The sequence below is a fragment of the Prosopis cineraria genome, unplaced genomic scaffold (genome assembly GCF_029017545.1).
Source record: "Prosopis cineraria cultivar Desert tree isolate PC_DT_omini unplaced genomic scaffold, ASM2901754v1 PC4, whole genome shotgun sequence".
Taxonomy (NCBI): domain Eukaryota; kingdom Viridiplantae; phylum Streptophyta; class Magnoliopsida; order Fabales; family Fabaceae; genus Prosopis; species Prosopis cineraria.
The window spans coordinates 1,254,091-1,275,074 of NW_026555335.1; the positions used below are offsets into that span (position 1 = coordinate 1,254,091).

General features: G+C 33.9%; 3 protein-coding genes across 3 annotated transcripts; 2 read left to right on the top strand and 1 right to left on the bottom strand.

Moving 5' to 3' along the window:
- Positions 1 to 4,949: 4,949 nt before the first annotated feature.
- LOC129308770 (pentatricopeptide repeat-containing protein At4g14190, chloroplastic) lies at positions 4,950 to 7,375 on the top strand. Its single transcript, XM_054950122.1, has 2 exons — positions 4,950 to 5,605; positions 5,813 to 7,375. The coding sequence occupies exons 1-2, from the start codon at positions 5,228 to 5,230 to the stop codon at positions 6,977 to 6,979; spliced, it is 1,545 nt and encodes a 514-aa protein (XP_054806097.1). The 5' UTR covers positions 4,950 to 5,227; the 3' UTR covers positions 6,980 to 7,375.
- Positions 7,376 to 7,704: 329 nt separating this feature from the next.
- On the bottom strand, positions 7,705 to 14,967 carry LOC129308312 (protein PUTATIVE RECOMBINATION INITIATION DEFECT 1). Its single transcript, XM_054949388.1, has 9 exons — positions 14,503 to 14,967; positions 13,708 to 13,817; positions 13,444 to 13,619; positions 12,622 to 12,930; positions 11,243 to 12,206; positions 10,450 to 11,161; positions 9,364 to 9,644; positions 8,624 to 9,290; positions 7,705 to 8,435 (listed from the first exon to the last, which is right to left on the bottom strand). Exons 1-9 carry the CDS (start codon positions 14,965 to 14,967, stop codon positions 8,199 to 8,201), a joined length of 3,921 nt encoding a protein of 1,306 aa, XP_054805363.1. The 3' UTR covers positions 7,705 to 8,198.
- Positions 14,968 to 19,398: 4,431 nt separating this feature from the next.
- LOC129308313 (F-box protein At5g65850-like) lies at positions 19,399 to 20,562 on the top strand. Its single transcript, XM_054949389.1, has one exon. The coding sequence runs from the start codon at positions 19,399 to 19,401 to the stop codon at positions 20,560 to 20,562; it is 1,164 nt and encodes a 387-aa protein (XP_054805364.1).
- The last annotated feature ends 422 nt before the right edge of the window (positions 20,563 to 20,984 follow it).

The window sequence follows — 20,984 nt, forward strand, 5'->3', positions numbered from 1 at the left end:
AGATCATTATATATGGCACTGACTATAATATAAACTGGACTCTCATATGCTATGATTGGATATTCAGCAGGAATGTCAATTTCTGCATACCGATCATGAGGCTGCGCTAATTTCCCATCACCAACATCTAAGATCCATTTAGCAAAGTAGTCGGTATCTATTTGATTGTTTGATGAAGATGATTGCAAATACATATTCTTATTTAGTCTAAACACCTTGTAATGAGCCCAAAAATCAGATTTATTGATGCATGAATTAAGAACATCGGCTCGCGATCCTTTTGCAACAATAAGCAAAATTTGTTTAAAGTCATTGCTTAAAACAAAGCATTTGCCACCAAAAGGATAAAGATAACTGTCCGGATCATCAACATGCAATGTATCTCTTAGCGTCTGATCAACAACTTCAATACAATGTCGTTTAAACATAGGAGCTTCATCCCAAATTATCAATTTTGATTTACGAATAAGATGTGCAAGAGGGGAATTTTGTTTTATGTTGCAGGTAGAGTCCTCCTTAATGTCGATTGGCATCGCGAACCTTGAATGACTAGTTCGCCTGTTTGGTAAAAGAATCGCAGCAATACCACTTGATGTTACAGTCAAGACTATGTGTTCTTTTGATTGGATATGGCTGCTTAAAGTATTCCACAATAATGCTTTTCCTGTTCCCCCATGTCCATAGAAGAAAAAAAAATAGGTCCACTATCAAATAAGCTATTGATAATTTCATCAAAAATTGATTTTTGTTCAACCGTCAATGATTGTATCATGGTAATTGATGTTGCCTGCAACCTTTCATGATCAATGTTCAAATGCTCAAGAAATAAATGGTCCATCAAATAATCAGAATCAGTAAGGAAATGCGAAAGGTTAATGGAATCACTGAATGTTCTACCATTTTTGCTAAGAAGGTTATCAATCTCTTCAATTACTGCAATCTCCTTTTCAGTTGATGAGAAATTAACCTTTGTAATAAAAAATTATAGCAGTTAAATTGTATGAATAAAAAATGGATTACTAAAAAAGAAAGATAGAAAAGGAATATTAACCAGATAAATGTTCATTGCCGTGTGGTATGTGTAACATATCTTCTAACAGAATGTTTTAGTTTCCTTCCACACAAAGTCTGATCTGGATAGTGATTGAGACATAAGCATTTATGCAAATAAACGACGCAGACAATGCCTAAATGCCCATATAGCTGCTTCTTTGATAGCATCTACATATTCTTGGTCATCATCTAATAGACCCATCACATAACAGGTAGCTCTAGGGGTTGGATAGACAACATCATTCACAGTCCTAATTGCTTCTAATGATTTTGGGCCTTTAACGTTGTTCAACAAAACACGCAAGAAATTTAATTCATCGACATTGGGGTGCACATGACTCAACGGACCAATTTTAACTCCTGTCTTATCAGGATGCCATCCCCTTTTCCTATGATCATAAACAAATTTTATAGGGAATTCAACATATGTCAAGTCTAGACCATTAGAGTTATTAGCATTGTACTGCATCCATGAAAGCATTATTGACTCATCAATACTTTCCATTTGCATCACATTATCAAGTTGATCACTATCGAAGTAGAAGACAGATTGCTCATTTGGTAAATGAAAACGAAGGCGTTCATTATATTAAATGACTAGCGTCCCAATGACTGATAGCAAATTTATTTTTTTAAAAATATTGATTGAGCATATTCAGACATATATATATTTATGATATTATGGTTTTAATTCTATTATTAACTATTATATATGGAAATGCTTCCATTATATTAAATTTTATTGAAAGAGTTGGAATTATATTTCAAATGAATATTCATAATAATTACTTTTAAAGATGATATTTTTACCATTTGCCATGTTTTTAAAGTAAACTATCCTTAAGGCAGATTTTAGTAAGGCAATTTTATTTGAATTATATCATTTTAATTGATATTTATAGTTTAGTCTAAAGCAAAAATTTTATTTGATTCCATGCATTTTTGAAAAATGTTTCGGTGGAATTGAATATAGAATGCTAGTTGCTAACAATAATTCTATTAATCTTTGGTGCTCCATGATTAAATCGTGACTAGCTTGGTATTTGTGAGTAATATACTCACACTTGTTATTCGTGGGCTTCGTACCTATACTTATGTCATGCCTTTTAGCTGCATTTGATTATTTCATGACTTTAAGCCATACTTGTTAGTTATTTATCTTTTTGAATTGTATATCCATACTTATTTTATGACTTTTAACCATGATTAATTAGTAATTTATTCTTGTGGACTATATTTTCATGTTTATTATTCGTTCTGATGAAATCTCGTTAAAGAATATTTTAAAAATTATTGTTTATAAACTAATTTTTCTTAAACAAGTTGATTTTTATGAATGGGCGTTATAGTTATATATATATATATATATATAATGAGCTATGCAACTTTTATTTATTTGATATGAATATGGTAGTTAGAAAGTAAAATCTAGTTGATATGTTATCACTGCATGAAGATGCTTTTGCATCAAATATTTACATGAAATTATTTGATTTATGAATTATGCATTCTGATTGTTCTAAATGATTAATTTAGTTAAACTCATAATTATTTCATTCATAATTGTTTCTTTCATTTTCTTTAATTGTAAATTGGGATGTTATTCACTAAAAAATATATTTTTGGCCTCAGATGATATAACCGAACTTGTATTTGAGGTGATCATTGAGAAGTTTTATTGCTAAACTAGATTAGAAGAATTATTTCAAAAAAATCTCAATTTGATGTAAATTTGAACCTTGTATTTTTGTAAGAGTTTGGTCCTAAGTGCTCCATATAGATTATAGGTAGGACCGTCATATTTCCTTTAAGATTGAATATTTGATTTGATATTGTAAATTGCTATTGCAGAAATTTGCAAGAGGTTTTATTCTCAGAGTAGCCTTTGTTGAAATTTCTTTAGGAAGTTTGTGACTTCTAGTTTATATGAAAAGTATTGTAAAAAATTTTAATCATCCTATTAATGTGTTCAAAGTATTAACTTAAGAATTTTTTTAATCAAGACTTAAGGAATATGAGTTTTGCTGGTATATCCCGTGTTAGTCACACCTAAATTTTTGGAGAGTCATTCTTATATGTTTTCCATCATCTGGGTGTGAATCTGAATGTTGTCTATGGATCTAATTTTCCTGATGGCTCTGGTTTCACATACCCGTTTCTTCTTTTATGCTGAGCTTTCCGTCTTCTTGCTATTGTCGTTTCTTTTTTTACTCTGAAGCCCTCCTCACAGGACATTAGTTCACCAAAGAACAATATTCACTGAATTTTCTTGGACTGATAATAAAATCATGCTGCTAGATGGTCCTTATCTGCAAAGTATTTCTTGTTTTACAAAGCATCTGTAATTACTAACCGTGGCTGAAGCTTTGGCCTATAGTTAGGATGGATGAAGACTGGTATGGAATATGGATATGGGTAGTAACACGGAAATAAACAGTGCTGATAAGTGATAACAAAAGATCTTGTGTGAAATTTGATAAAAGCTTGATGACTTGACGAAAGAACAAGTATATATGGCTCATATGTCAGAAAAATGGTCTGTGAACCAGTTAACCTCACTAAACCTGTTGCTGAAGCAATAGAAGCAGCCTTTGCTGGATGGTTAGTGGATAAAAAGAAAGCTGATCCCTCTAAGCACTTGAGAGTTTCTATTGGCCATGATTCCCGAATATGTGCAAAATTCTTACGGGTCTACATTTTTCCTTTTGTCCTATGGTGGTTTTGATCTATCTTGTCAGTTTATGTATTTTAGGCTTTGTTAGTTAAATCATACTCTAATATTATTGTTGAGCATGCTGTTATGGCATTTTCACAGGTAGTTTTGGCCAAACTTAAACATGTTAGTAACATAATGATTGAGGAATGATTCATATCGAATGAGGAATGATTCAGATATTGAATGATTCACATTGTGTACTTTAGATTGTTATATGATCTTCTAGATCATGATGGTCATATGAATATTCAGATTGTTGAATCATGTGAGGCATGGCATGATTGAACCTTTTAATAAACTTCCTCTGCAGTCCACATGCCACAGATTCATTCGAAAACCTCATGGCTGTCACTTGAGGAACTTCTACCTTGTTTGATATATTTGAGTGATGTTCATATTATCAATGCTATCCATATGAATCCTCACTTTTTCAATGCTGTCCATGATTGTCATTTGAAAAACTTTGAAAATTGCTTGAAAAATGTGGGTGTGGTGCTAAAAGAATGGGTGATGTTGATAAGCTGAGAACAACAATTCAATGTCCAGTTCTAACACCGAAACAACTAATAATGAGAATGTTGATAAATTCAGTTTATTTTGTTATATGCTCAAAATGTAATTGTTGGTGATAATGAGGATGATTGATGACTTTTGTTGATATGTACTAAATATGACTTGTCATAAGATTTTGTATGGATGATAATGTTATTTGATTTTTTAAGAAAAAAGAGAATTATTCTTACATTAAAATTTAGTTTTGATGTGTTTTGAAATTTTAAATCACTAATCAATATCTTTATCGCAAGAACAATTACTTTATATTGGTGTTTATTTTTATTTTTTGTTCTCACATGTAAATTTTTGTATAGGTTTAATTAATTTTGAACCAAGGGATGATAACATCAAATAAAATGAAAAAATAATGACAAATAAATATTTAATATTAAAGTGATTTTTTTAAAAATTATACAATTTGAATTGAGATGTAAAATTAATTTATATAAAAAAAATAAAAAAATAAAATTTTTTATATAAGGATATGATGATGCATTATTTACTACTTCTTTCATTCTTGAACCAAACCATGGATGATTAAACCCTCCACCCTTTAACTGTTTAATCGAACACATCCTAAGTCCACATAACACAATGATTTATTTAATGATTTATACAACCACTATGTTCATGTACTCACAACGATTCATGCAATACTTTTATGCCCAAAAAAAATCTAGACAACTGGGGTTTATCTTAATTGCGGCAGCAGAACTCCAGGGTTTGCATTGAGTTGTGTTCATACTGATTCGATTCGATTGAGGAAATTTGGCGACGGACAAGATGCGATTGGATAGTGAGCTTTGAGCCATTGACCATATGTTTATGTTGTGAGTCGAAGTATAACCTCTGATCAACAAGACCAAGGAGGAGGAATGCGAGAGAGCTTAGTTACAGACTAAAATGGAGACTCTGGTGATGGTGAGTCCAAGTCCCATTCAGCATCTCCGCTTCGAGTGCAGCAGAATTGCGAAACCTTGCGAGCCCCTCTTCCTTAAACATTTCCCCAAATTCCTTTATCTCAAGACTCAAATCCGTCCGACGCCTGTTCATTTCTCGCCAACTGATACGTTTTCAGATAGTGCTTCTCTACAGCACAAAACCCTTCTCGTTGAGATTTACCATGAGCATCGCACCCTCAAATCCTTACTGCAAAAGCTTCAGAAGAAACATTCAAGCCCTCTCTGGATACTCGAACAAGACGGAGATTGGTCCAAAGCCCAGTTTTGGGCCGTCGTCAGGTTTCTTAAACTTGCCTCCAGATCCAAAGAAATCCTTCAGGTTCTCTCTCCTTTGAACCTGCTCTCTGGAAAATTAGGACGCTGATAGGTCTTAGTTGTATTAGGCTAAAATGATTACCTTTAATTTGCATCGTGCTACTATTGTTCTATCAGAAACTGAAAGATTAGGGTGAAATTCTTGAACTATAACAGTTTTTAGAGTTATCCTAGCATCTCTGCAGCGATTGACTATTGAGTATTTGAATAGGTATTTGATATGTGGAAGAAAATTGAGGGTTCACGGATTAATGAATTCAACTATAACAAGATAATATGTGTGTTGACTGAAGAAGGACTGCTGAAAGAGGCAGTGGCTGCACTGCAGGAGATGAAAAATCATGGACTCAAGCCTTCTTCAGGTGCGTATAATCCAATCATTCATGGCTTCTCCATGGCAGGCAAATTCAATGATGCTTTGTTTTTTCTTAGTGAGATGAAAGAATTCAGTGTAGTGCCGGACACTGAAACCTATGATAGTTTAATTCAAGGCTATGGGAAGTTTAAGATGTATGATGAGATGGGCAAGTGTGTGAAAAAGATGGAGTTGGATGGATGTTCTCTTGTTCACACAACTTATAACATACTTGTAAGAGAATATTCAAAAGGTGGACTGCTTCAGAGAATGGAATCAGTATATCAAAGAATGCTTTCCAAAAAAATGCGTCTGCATTCTTCTACTTTGGTTGCAATGCTTGAGGCTTATGCCAGATTTGGGATAGTTGTAAAGATGGAAAAAGTTTATAGAAAACTTTTGAACTCAGGAACCCCTTTAAAGGATGACTTAATAAGAAAACTTGCAGAAGTTTATATTGAGGACTATATGTATTCCAGATTAGAAGATTTGGGGCTTGATTTACGTTCGACTTTGGGTGGGACTGAACTTGTTTGGTGTCTGCGCCTCCTTTCATATGCTTGTCTTTTGAGTCGAAAAGGCATGGATATCATTGTTGGAGAAATGCAAGAAGCCAAAGTTCAATTGAATGTTACACTTGCAAATATCATTATGCTGGCTTATGTGAAGATGAATGATTTCAAGCACTTGAGAATTTTTCTCTCTCAATCGGCAACCCATGGGGTGAAGCCTGACATAGTCACTATTGGAATTATCTTTGATGCAACTAGAATGGGTTTTGATGGCAGTGCAACTTTAGAAAGATGGAGAAGGATGGGCTATCTTCATAGAGTTGTAGAAATGGAAACAGATTCTTTGGTCCTTAATGCGTTTGGGAAAGGTAATTTTCTTAAAACCTGCGAAGAAGTGTACTCTTCTCTGCACCCTGAGGATAGAGAAAGAAAAAGATGGACTTATGGTGGCCTCATTGATTTAGTATCTGAACATGTTGAAGGTAGTATCCACTATAGGAGAAACAAATAAAGACCCATTTTTGGTTTTTATTAAAGGCAATGAAACAAAGTGTGAATATTTGGAATGGCTTACCTCCCACTATTCAGCGGTGACGAATAAAAGTTTAAATAAATTATGGAATGAGTATATCCAAAGTTTTAGTTGTTGAGAGAACACAATGGCATCCGTTATGGGATCTATGACCTCACTTAATATGATAAGATTTGTTATTATTGTTGAATAAAAATTTAAACGATGTGATGTTAGAGTGAAGAAAATCTAGCGTTTAAGGAAACTAGGGAATTTCTTTCAGTGAGCTGAGAATTCTTGGCTTATGAACTCAGAAGCAATGAAAGGAAATATCAAGCGTTACTTTTGCACACATGTACAAAGCTTATGAACAAAGATAATTCAATTTGCTCTCTATTCAGTCTTCTTGCATGCGGTTTGATAATCTCAAATTTTCTGTTAAATTACATATTGCTTTGTATTCGGTGGGTTTCTGTTGATGGTGACAGGTAGTTGGGAATTAGATTTAAATCTCAAGTTGGTTGATCAACATCTTTCTGGTACCTGCACTCTGACCCTGCCAAAATGAGGCGATAGAATCGTTATTCATGTTACATTCATTCATTATCTACTAATATTTGTGAGGATAACATTCGAGGAAAGGCATACACCTTTTGGCGTCTTACTCATGAAACAGCCAAATTTAGAAATTATGAAACACAACTTGTATTCCAGTTTAACCTTCTACAATATGGGGATTTTTTGGCGTCTGTGAAAAAACTACTTATAGCAACATGGGACAACTCATATATTAATGTTAACATATTTCAAATGAAAAGGAGTTTGGGCAAAAATATGAAAGCATAATGCCATTGTTAAAGAAGGCAAGACAAAAAGGGCTTGGCAAAGTGGTTCAATATGGGTGTGTTTTTGTATCATATACATATATCCTTAATAACATATTACCAAGATTCTAGAGGCATGTTTCCCAAGTTAGCGCCTTGAGGACACCTCTGGCCTTTGACTACCCTGCTTGTCAGACTATGAAGTAACGAGCCAACTCCTTGATACCTGTGTCATGTATTTTTCCCCAACCACACCTATTAGCTGTGTCTTCAAACATTAATGATATCTGAGTTCCTATGCCACTGCTTTTTTTCGTAGTAGATGAATATACATGCACCTCCGTTAAAATTAAGTAAAATTATCAAACACCTTAGCCATTATTTACGTTTAGTTATCATGTCCTACTATCATATGCAATTAAGGTCCTGAAAAACAGCTCAATTTCTTCTAGGAGTGAGTTATTGCCCAAATGAAATCCCATAGAACCTGTCTCTAGGTATGTTTCTGATGGCATTAAGTCAATTAAATATCCACAAACTTCTTCCATGGCATATGACGCTGTGCGCGCCTTTCCTGGTTCAAGTGGCCGGCCATCTTGACCATCATTAACGGACAAACGCTGCCGGCACCCCTGCAAATATCATAATAAGTAACATAACTACGGAATTTATATATCATAAAAATATGTTCGCAGGCCCATATGTTTATCATCTTTTTTCTTTCCAGAATCACCGTTTATTGTTAATTAGATTTTAAATTCCAAAGCACCCCAAGTATCAACATACTTATTTGATGATGCAGTGTGGCCACGAGAGGTACCTGGAGAACTTGATTTATGGTCGCGAGGTGATCCGAATTCAAGAAGTCGGATTTAAGTAGTTCTCGGAATAAAACCACTATCTCCGTGCTCAAGGTACTAGCACCAAGGTTCTCCAGTATGCCGGATATGCATGAATCATTGAACACAGATCTCATCCACTCGGGAACTTTATGCAGTTTTAGCAATGCAATAGCCACAAGTACAGAAGGCCTTTGACTGTCGATGTATGATTGAGATGTAAAACAAGGAGCTGCCAAAGACACTGTCATCTCTTCCACAATAAACCTACACCAATTGCTCTTTTCAAATGGTATTTTTTCCTTTGCCTGCTTTTCCCATTCCATAATCATTGACAGGCAGAGGGCACAATTTGTAGCCACTCTCAGGTCATTGTAAGAAACTAGGCCTTCCAAAATAATCCTTGTAGACATGAGATACCCAATCGAACATTTTAACTCTTCATGTTTACTGTTTACCTGATCTGATATTCTGTTAAACAACTCTAACAGGCTATAGGAAGCAACAATCTTGACCACCAAAGAACCAAAATGTAGAAGTCTGCACAGCTCATGGCAACGGATGCTAATAAAGGCGAGAGACTCTGTTGGATTCGTTGTAACGAGGAAGTTCTGCCAATCTACGACCCCTGGTAGGATAGCATGCAAACTAGAATAACAGAATATTTAGCATTAACAACTTCAATTTGTATCGATGCAACTACTGAAGGAAACCAACATACCTTCTAAGTGAGAAGTAATTAAGTAAAAGAACAGATGTTAGAGTTTCTCCGGCGCATGTTTCCTCATCGGAGTCAAGAAAAGCGGGTCCCTTTGAAGAAGCTGCATGGACTACAGTGTTCACCATAGAAACTATACAAGTATTAAAAAGTATGAACTTCGAAGCTTCTTCAAGTGCTTTGTTAGTGGAGTGATGCAAAATTAAGGAAAGAATGCCAAGTACAAAGAGACTTTCACTTGTTAAGATATCACCAGTTTCTAGTGTAGTGCTGTACTCTGTCACCTGCAAAAGTGGTAATGAACTATTAACAATTCACTGACAAAAATCCCGTCTTCTCCAATAACTATAGTTTTGGAGCAGTTGGTAGTTACAGAACTATCGTTATGAGATCAAAATTTTATTCCAGCTTATCTGGCTCCATTTTAATTCCTACATTTTCGGTAATCTGTATATTCCTGATATTTTAAATAGGATACATAACTCACCTTTATTATTTTTAGTAATGTTTTGGCTATATTGATAATGAAGCATCAATTGTTCATGCTTTTCTAAACCGGAGCATGTACGTATCAGTTACGCTTTGCCACTAATGAATCCAGTTTTCCTAATCTCTGAAAGCAAAAACTAATACCGTTTAGGATTTCAACAGAGGATCGCAAAATGCGAAAATTGGGAGGCCCAAACAACTACAACTTGATTGGTACAATTTTTGGCAAAAAAGAATCAGCAGCGGGACCGTATAATTAATTTGCACAGGGATAGCAAATGGCATCTTGCTGAGGGTTTCCTGAGTCCATCAAGTTCAAATCTGATGAAAAAAAGAAAAAGAACAAAGGACAACAACTGGCAGAACTAATAACTGATCGTCCGAATTGAACGCTACAGTAAATTGAAGGGGCCAAGATAATACATTAGGCATTTCGCTCTCCAAAATTGGAAGCAGTCTGTTTATTATACCATCATTGTCACTGCGGCAAGTTGACCAGTCAAGCGACTGAATTGAAAGCTACAACTAAAATAATACTCGAGACATCTTGTTTTTTCAAAACTGCATGTGATGTGTGCGATTAGAAGTTTAGCCACTCACCTTCATGGTCACGCCAGCCCAACATTGATCGGTAGAAATTGTTTCGGAGTGCACTGAACTCAAAATGTTGAAAACCAGAACCAAGAGAGGCATGAAAATTGCCATGGAGAAGGTATGACTTGAATAACAAATAGTCCTAATTGCTGTTCCAAATCCATGCAAACACAATTGATCTGAAGCAGCTGGACAGATGCGAACAATAGTTGTTATAAGATTTAGAGCATATATTATGTCATGCTCATATCCTCCTTCATCAACGAGTTGTGCCAACAGGCATACAAAGAGTCTTGCTCCACAGTTATCCCCAGAGGATACTAACTCAGCTAGCGTCTGTACGTTTACAGTTTGCTCATGAGTTCCATAGATCATTATGCCAGTCCCTTCTGAGCTATAGCTTCTGCAGAATTTCAAAATCTGACGGCACAATGATTTGAGCAGATTCTCTTGTTGGAACAACCACTTCAATGATACAGAGTGAATTCTTGCGGAAAGTATATCCCATCCATCTTCGTTTATGAGTTGGAATAAAATCCCCTCGGCTTCTCGACTATAGGGAACGTGATAGCTCGTCCTGCCGAGGCCCCTGAATAAACTGTAAAGATTTACCAGTCGAATCACTGTCATATTATCAGTAGTCCCGTCCAAAAGTTCACTGCTATTAACAAGAACATATTGTTCAAGAGAAGCTAACACCAACTTCTCATCTGCTAGTCTGGCGATTCAAACATAAAAGCGGTTAGGAATAAAAAAATATGCTAGTCAACAGATAACGAGAGAAAGGAGGCTTAACTACCTTTCATCATATAATGAACTGGTGTATAAAATCAACAAAGCAGCAGATTGACAAGACGCTAATTCTGAACTTTTGGTACTCTTTTGACCGAGTAGACACAGTAAATCAATAGGATCAGAAGGCAAATGTAAAGCAGCAGCACTTATTGTGTGCCCAGAATCGTCACCTAGAAGAACATCCACAAGAGAACTGAATAGTAAATATATTCTGTATTTCATCTTTTGTCCTGGAAACAAGCCCAGACATCCATATGAGAAGCTGAACCAAGAAGATGATATCATGGTGTCCGCAACTTCCAAGGCATCGGCATCAACGTGAAGAAGAAATATGGAATGAAAAGTTTCCAGCAATCCCAGGACTATTTCTTCTTCCATTTCGTTAACATCTGTTAAGAGCCAAGGAAGTAAATGTGTTTTGCATATATCTAGAATACAGCTTTTAAGTTCCAGTTTATTTGAGTTGGTGGAGTTTCCTTCTTGACTGAATGCATGTGCCTCTTTAAGTAGGTACAAAAAATGCAAAGTTTGCTCAGTATTCCTTTCAGATATGAAAAGACAAGTTAAGGTGGCATGTTTTATTGCATCTTCCATTGATTTTGACAGATCTAGAACTCCTTGACGAGACGGAGATCTTATAAGAGCTACAAAAACTAAGCAGGCCATTATAAACGTCTCAGGAAGCACCCCCATCTCCCCGTCAGAATGTTTTTTAAGCATCCTTGTCAAGACGAGAACTAGTTCCTCCAGTTGAGAGGATGACACTGTTCCAGGGCACTCGGAAACGCACTTGAAGATGAGTTTCAGTGTCTCAAATTGAACTGCGTGAAATGGAACTTCAGCAATGTATTGTAGTACTGGAATCAGAGTTGAAAACCCAACTACAAGCCTTAGTTTAAAGACTTCCTCTGCAGTTGATAATAGATCTAGCACTCGAAGACAAGTCTTGACTGCTGGATCCTTATATTCTGTTCATGAGAGAAAATTTAGCCCATGACACTATGCAACAATGGAGCCTAATTTTCACGATTTGGAAATAATATTACGAAGAAACTTAATAACTGCAATGAAAGCTACGGTCTTCTTTGAGTGAATTCACCGTCATGGTGCCATGAGATGACGTAAGAACTTGAGCCAGCAGCAAGATTGAAATTAAGTTTAACATTTCAAATTTATAAGCGTAATATGCAAAGAAAGCTAGCTAGAATAGTGGTAACTTTTCCAGATATGAGACCACCAATCTCAACCAATTAACGGTGAATCCAAACAAAGAAGCCAAAGTTTTCAATTTGTAGTATGTCTAAATTATGATGCTGATAAGGAAGCAAGTTTTCACCAAAGCCATATGCTGGGTTCTACGATTTTTTTGGAGATTGTTCTTACCGGACAATCTTAATACTTCAAAAACATAATCTGCAATATTTTCTTCAACCAAGATTTGAATATGTTCGCCTGAAGTGCCCATTGAAGCCAGATAATGAAACAGTAAATCGAGCGTGTTGATTTGGACTTGACTGTTCGATGAAAGCAGGGGACCTTTGATGGCTTCAGCAAAGAGAGCACAAAGAGATGACCCCTTGGTTCCGGTTTCTGTTTCTGAGGAGTGACGTCCTCCAGAGAAATTCATGCTACTAGTATCATATGCACAGGCTTCTGTGAACAAATGTCTTCGAGCCAACACAGTCAAAAGTGCTAATAAAAATATATCAAACTGTTAGTCACGGGGGAAAAAAGACAAAATCAAAAGTGATGAAAATAATCGAAGCCAATGTGCCGGTAGGGGGCGTAAGATTGTTACCTATGGCTTTTAGACTAACATAATTACCATTCTTCGGTCGATAAACTAGATGCTTAGCAAATGGGCTGTAGAGGGATACTGTTAACTACTATGAATACTCATGGCGCCAAAATGGCCATAAAAAGTGATGCTATCAACATGCTGGACCTCGGGCTCCAAATAACAAGTCTATTATATTAAATCAACTTTGCACCTATGAGACGAGGAAGAAATTAATTTTGGAGAAAACCTCTGCCACATCTTAATAGTTACTACCTATCCAAATAGGATACCCAAATGGCACGACGAGCGACCAAAAATGAAATTGATAGTACACAATAAAGAAAAGAAAGAGAAGTTACCAGAAGAAGAAGAAGAAGAAGAAGAAGAAGAAGAAGAAAGAAAAGAAAGAGAAATCGACAACAGACCAACACAATTCAAGCGAACATCATCATTTTCAGTCTTCATGAGGGCTTCTCCCAGCAAGTACAAGAGCTTGGGACAAAAAGAAATTAAAGTATCAATTCCATCTCCCCCTCCGGATGTACTCTGGAGAATAGATAATTTATAAAGGACAAAAACGATCTCCCCGCGGATGTCCTCACTGCACCGATAAAGCCGAGGGCTATAAATAATAATATGTAAAATAAATAAGAAGCAACAAAAAGTCGACGGCATTGAATATTTTTCACCTCGGCAACTTAAGGCCTGCTGCAAGATTGGAGATGAGGCTATGTATATCTTTGATGTGTGCATAAGGATCATCCTTCAGACAATTCAGAAGAGCCCCTAAGCAGTGGAGCTGTACATTTAGAACAATAAAACAGTCCATAAAATATTGTTTATGTAGTCTCAAATTAATTAAAGGAAAAATTGTTTTATTTTTGCAGTAAGCAGAGTGTCTTGTAATAAATGTATTTATATTCATTGAACTCTTTTAAACCTCACACACTATTCAGTCATGTATAGATTATAGGTTCCTCGTAAACGATGAATTCCGCAACGGAATTTAAATTCAACATCTCTCCCTAGGCCCTGACATTTTACTTTGAAGTGGACGCCATGTAATATGAAACGCTCTTTCCGTAACTACTTCAGCAACGAGAGGCACAACTTCTGTTGCTATGCCTGTGTGTACTCTTAAATCTCACTACTCGATAGCGCACACTACAGCTATACCACGGCCTAATGTTGGAAGCATTAAATATTGAACTGTCACGTTAGTATGATAATTAATGAACGGATCAGACAAGAATTCAAGGTCATGTAACTTTCGTAACTTGCTAAAAACTACTTTGATCGCTATTTATCGTCTACTATTCCCTTAGATAATGCATGAAAAAATTCAGTGACTAACTGCGTCGATTGTCATGGAGAAGTTGATTAGAACACAGTACGCCGATTACTATAGCTTCTGGCATCGATGGCGGAACTAAAACGATGATGAAAATCAAGTGAACGAAGGAAAGAAGAAATTAAAGAATTACCATATGTAATTGGCGGAAACTCCAAGCCAAGGAACCAGAAGAGAGGCGATCAGAAATCCTAGAGAGGAAATCACCGTAAAGAGAAGGATGATCGGTGGAAGATAGAGAAAGAATGAGCTGGGTGAGGTGGGAGGCAATGGGTTCATCGTCGAAGGAGGAAAGGGCATTAACGAGAGGGGAGGTGAGGAAGTGAGGATGAAAGGTGAGAAGAGAATGAAGGAAAAGAGGTTGGGAGAGGGCACGGGAGAGCTGAGAGAGAGCGTAGGAGACGTGGATGGTAGGGGAGAGAGGATTGGAAAGGAGGTTGGAGAAACAGAGGAGGCAGATGGAGCCGCCTTGTTGGGTGTGGAGGTTGAGAGAAGATCGGTGACCTTGAGAGCACGAAGACGACGTGGAGGAGAGGCCATCGTCGTCGAAGTCAGGATCCAGATCCAAGTCCTGCGAGTCCCTGCACTTCAAGTACATGCTTTCTTCAAGCAAGCAGGCAAGCGCGGGGGGCAGAGACAGGGGGAGAGAGCCGAATTTTGTACTTTTGAACTATTGGCGCCACTCTGCTTGTAAAAGAGCACATGATGAGCAATCTGTCCAGATTTTAAAGTTTTATTTTTATATTTTTATTTTATATTTATTATAAAAATTATAAAATTTTAATAAATATATTTTATTATCAATCTCGACGATCCAATTGAATATTTATTTTTTTATGAATTAATTATTTAAATATATTTTAAATGATCTGAATTTAATATTAAAATTTTTTAAAAAAAATTTATAAATTTTTATTTTAATAAATATAATATTAAAAAAACTAAATAAATATAATCTTCAAACTAAAACTTTAAAAAAATTTAAAAAGGGTTGCAACTTAAAAATTTTAAATTTAAACTACCAAAAGCACATTTAAATAGTCAATTTATAAAAATTATTTAAATATTTAATGTTAAATTTAGAAAAAATTATCAAAAAAGAACATGACTAAATTTCATTTTGCTAAAAAGGACTTAGGGCATATTACAAATTGAGGTCCTTCAGTGGCATTAATTTTAAGCTTCAAATTAATCAAAATGTCCTCACCAAATTCTCTCCCCTCTTCCCTCCAAATTCTAATCTCCATCACGAAATTCGACAACTTTTAAACCATCAACAACATCTCTTTCTCTTCTTACTCCTTTGTCTTTCCTCCTCCTCTTTTAATACAGGCTTACATGACTACTGCCTATGCCGACCTCTTCAAAGCAGCTTTTTGGCCCTTCCTTTCCATATTCCACCATCATATAATCCCATTCTCTTTGATTGATAATGGGATTCATGTTCACACCGTCACAATTTTATGTTCTTATTTTTAAATTAACTTTCTTACTTATTGCTAGCTATGGTTAAAAAGAGGAAGTTCGTTACTTCAAACCTCAACGAGTAGATCTAGCTATGAACCACCTTGAGCATTGATTCCCAATTCATGGTGCTAGTCTGATTATTTGACTTTATAATATCATCCCTTATATTTTAATTCTGGTTTCTTTTATTTCCTGTGCTATAACAATATATGTTTTATGAATTTACTCTGCACCGATGGTGCTTGCAAAGTTTAGAAGGAATGTTAAGAAAGTAAAGTTAATAAGGAATTTTAAATTTGTATTTAGTTAAAAAATAGTTGACTTTTTTTACGTTCCTATTTAAATCAAGGATGCTAGTACAACAATGATTTTTCTCGTAATTATGATTCTATTTTAAATCGAAATCACATCAAGCTAGCTTAAGTAGTCCTGTAAATTAAACAAATCCTTCAAGTTCCAACGAAAATAACTATAAAAGAAGGTGTAATTGCAAAAAATTTATTCTACCTGTGACTTGATAATTAGTGCAAGTAGTTTCTTCGACCCCAAGTAACTATAAAAGAATGAGATTTGGTGCTAAATAATACCCTCACGTAAAGCTTGCATCATAGTGTACTGTCACTCATCACTGATTCTCATCTGTCTGTTTATCCACTCAACCCTAGATCCATTTCAATAATTTCGCAACTGGTTTGTCAGAAACAACTAGAGGAGCATCAATGCCATCACTTGTTTTGAAGCCTAACTTGCACTGTCGCTGGATTGTAAATAATTTTATCTCAACTCAATTGATCTTATTCCTTCACATTGAAACTTAGCGGACAATAATTATAACTAGTTATCAACAAATATTATCAACAATAATTATCCAATCAATAAAAGAGACAAACTGATATATTAATATTGTATAACAAGAGTATCTCACGATGACATCGCATGATAACATTCTCAAAATATAATAACAATAGTTGTTTAGTTTTAAAAATAAACTGTTTTATTTGGTAGCAGAAAAGCTTTAATTCATTTACAAAGGCAGGGCCAAAAATTTTTATTAAGAAAGTCGATATAACAAAGTATATATAATAATTAAAAGGAAGTTATATGTATATATATCACTAACATAATATAAATATTTTAATATATATATATATATATTTATATTTATATTCAATTTTACATATATATAACAATAAATATAAACATACATACATACATACATACATACATATATATATATATATATATATATTAAGTTTTGCTCATTAATTTTTTATGGGATAAAAATTATTAATTATTATGTCTAAGATAAATATTTTAGCAATTTCCTTCTCAATTTAAATTGTCATTAAAATGGTAAAAATTTTATCATCCTTATGACCCTATGAGCATTAAATGATTTAAATATATCATTGAAATTTAAATTTTTGTTTAATATAATAAATTCTATTACTTACTTATTGAATTTACTATTTAATTATTTTAATTGATAATTGTAATAAATAAATATATTAACTCAATATTAATGCTCAATTGTTATAAAATCTTTACGTCAATGAAATTTAATTATATTAGAGTAAAAATTATTTATATCATAAATTTTAATAGCTTAATTATTTAAAAAAAAGTATTTTTTTTAAAAGAATATCTTCACCAAACTTCTTAATTTCTGGATAAGTAATTTTATAATTGATATCAAGCATATAGCATTCAATATATTTTAGTATTTTTCTTGCAATGCTTAAGAAATTTTGTTTACAATAATTCTTATAATTTATTTCATTAAATATAAAATGAAAGCAAAATAAGATGACGCCAATACTTTAAGAGCATGTATAATATTATCTTATTAAAAATAAGTAGATCTTATGACAATCAAATTTTTGAACTACTAAAATAGTTACTTTATACATACATAAAAGACTGCATATAGAATTGAAGTAAAAATTTCATCTAATATTTCATAACTTTTATAATAAAAGTGTATAACTCCTTCATTTTACTAAGAAAAAATAAAAAAAAAAGTTAGGGGAATGTGGCCCTTGCCACCCCCTGTTCGTTTGATATGATTTTTTATTGTCAAGAAAATCATAGAATATCATTCACCAAAAAAAAGAAAGAAAGAAAGAAAATCAACCAAGATTTAGAAAAAAGTGAAGAGAAAGAGAGAACCATAGAAGCGAAGCCTAAAAAAATTTATTTTTATTAGATAAACTATAAATGACGTAATATACTTGATTTATTTAAGTATTTTTCTTCTCTTTAACTTATAACTTTAATATATTTCAACTGAACTCTTAAATTTAATCTATTTAATTCAAGCAAACAGTCTTAGAAAAACATAAAAATAAACATCTAATAACAAAATCACTCATAATTGTTTTGTAAGCACAAAAGTTTAATCATTGTCTTAATAACTATATAATCATTTAAAAAATTAAATAACAATGATAAAAATATAGATAATAAAATGAAGTTGATTATGAATTTGATAATCTATATATTGATAAAAATATAATGATAGATTTACGATAAAAAATATTTAAAATTTTATTTGAACGAGGAAAGCAGCGAGCCAGCGAGCATGGAACTTTTGTAGCGAAACAAGTGTTTTTAGTTTATACATTATAATTTAATTTAAATTGTATTTTCATTTTTTAATATTTTAAATTAAAATTTAAATAAAGATAACGATCAATACGTTTTTATTTATTAGTTTAAATTCAAATATTCTCGTCATAAAGATCTTAGCGTTCAATCCTTATCAGATTCTGGTCAAGATAAAAAATTATTATCGGATATTGTAATTTTTGAGTTAGAAAATTAGCAAGATAAATAATAATTCTTGCCTATAAATATATCCTGACTTGTGAATGTAAGTAAACGTGAGAAGATTATTGCGAGTCTCTATTCAATTCAAAGTCGAGGCTTACGACTGAAGAAGGCTTCTAAATTTTCTCAGAGAGTTTTCAATCGCAAGGCTCATCTATCATATTTTCTCCTCAGGTAAGTTATATGAGCATTATTTGTTCATGACTTGTAAATAACATGTTCTCCAATATATTTTATCACAAGATTTTTTCCCCCTGAATACACGTATTGATTTAAACATAGTGCACTCAAGGATGCATATTTTAAATTTTAAAAATTAAATATTCTATTTTTCCCTTTCAGCTTAATTTTTTTTGTTAGGCCAAACCTGTCAAATATCTTATGGGATTTATTTTTTAATTTAATATTTGCAGAAAAGGTGATTTAATTTTCTAATATATATTATTGAATAAGTTTCCTAATCCATTCTTTTTTTATCACGCATTTCCTATTCCTAATCTATCTTAGATCCGATGGATCAATGATCAATTACGTTAAACTACTGTAATTTCCTTTTTCTTATCTCAACCAGTTGTATGAATCATGGTTCATACATACCCACCACTATAATAGAAATCAAGATAGATCATAATACCGAATCAAGTTAGAGACTTTTGTTGACATCATATTCTGGTTCCCTCCCACCCTTCCTTTTCAAAACTCGCTAACTTGTTATTTTGTTGATTCAGCAGCTATGGACATGCCAGATGATGTGTTGCTTGAAATCTTCTCTTGGTTACCTGCAAAGTCTATCTGCAAGTTTAGATGTGTCAACAAGTTCTTCAACACTTCCACTTCAAAAGAGATTTATTTTGTCCAGAAGCAGGTTCACAATTCCTTGTCAAAGGATGATGATTCATGTTTCTTTCTCCAACCAAAATGGGGTCAGAGCTATGGTGCAAAACATGAATTTCATCATTCATCTACAAAGAACCTGATCTCTGGTGTCTCTGATAAGTTCTTACAGTTTTTAGAACAATACCCGGCTTGTAGGATTGTGGATTCAAGTAATGGCTTGATTCTTGGTCGGAGTAATATAGAGTTATTCATTTGTAATCCGGTAACACAGTCATGGATTCCTATTCCCACTCCAGACTATCTGAAAAAATATCCTGGTGCTGATTTGAAAATTGTATTGGAGTGTAGTCTTGAAGATTCAAACGATTTCATGCTTTTTTTATTTGAAGTTCAAGATGATTGGGCTTCTCAATACCATGACGTGAAATTCTACTCTGCAAAAGAGGCTATGTGGAAAGGGATTGAAACAAGCTTCTTTATTGGTGATAGACCCCTGATATTTGACACGCACGTTTATCATAAAAAAGCCCTTCACTTCATGTCCATTTGTTATGGTTTTTCTAGGGAGAAGCCATATATAATGGCTTACAGCATTGAAGATGGAAGTTCAAGAATGCTTAGAATCCCAAGAGAAGCTAAGGCTGGATCTCAGCACTTGACCTGCCAAATGAGAATATACAAATGGGGGAAATCAGCAAGTTCAAATCAGTCAATTTGTTTGGTGAGATTAAGAAAGAAAGTTTTTGTTGTATGGGTTTTAACTGATTACGAGGCTAACAAGTGGAGAAAGATTTTGAAAATAAGAGTGAAGGCAATGGGTATGAAAGAAGAAGATCCTATCGCTGTGACAGGATTCACGGTTATGAACGGCGAGCAATTGTTTTTTGCAACAAAAGAGAAGGTTTATGGATATGGATTGAGAGGAGAGAATTATATGAAGCTTGAAGAAATTTGTGAGCATGGCTTTGGATGCCACACGACTCGCTTTACTGCCTACTCTGATACGCTTTGTTCTTGTGGTGACGGTGCTGCAACATTACCGTTGCCGCAACAACATTGATCTTCTTTGCTTTAATGTGTCATGTTGTTTGTTTTGTTTAGGGGTATGTAGTTGAAACTCGCTGCCCGTACTAGTTATAAGCCGTGAAGAAATTAATTTTTGATTTCACAGTAACATCTCATCCCTCATTTCTTATGTTTTCTTTTTCTGTTTATTATATTTGTCATCACTATTATCGATTTGAAAGTTTGAACGAAACAACAGGATGCGTTTAGCGAACCAACTCTGCACTAATGATACTTACAAAGTTGACGAGGAAGATAAACGTTAATAAAGAATCCTTATCTTATATATAATTTAAAAGATAGTTTTGTTTTTTTCTTATTCCTCTTTATATTTTTAGAATTGAAAATCTTCGAGAAAATTTCAAGAAAACCGTGAACAGTCACTACACATTAACATAACCTCTTATTTTATTTTCG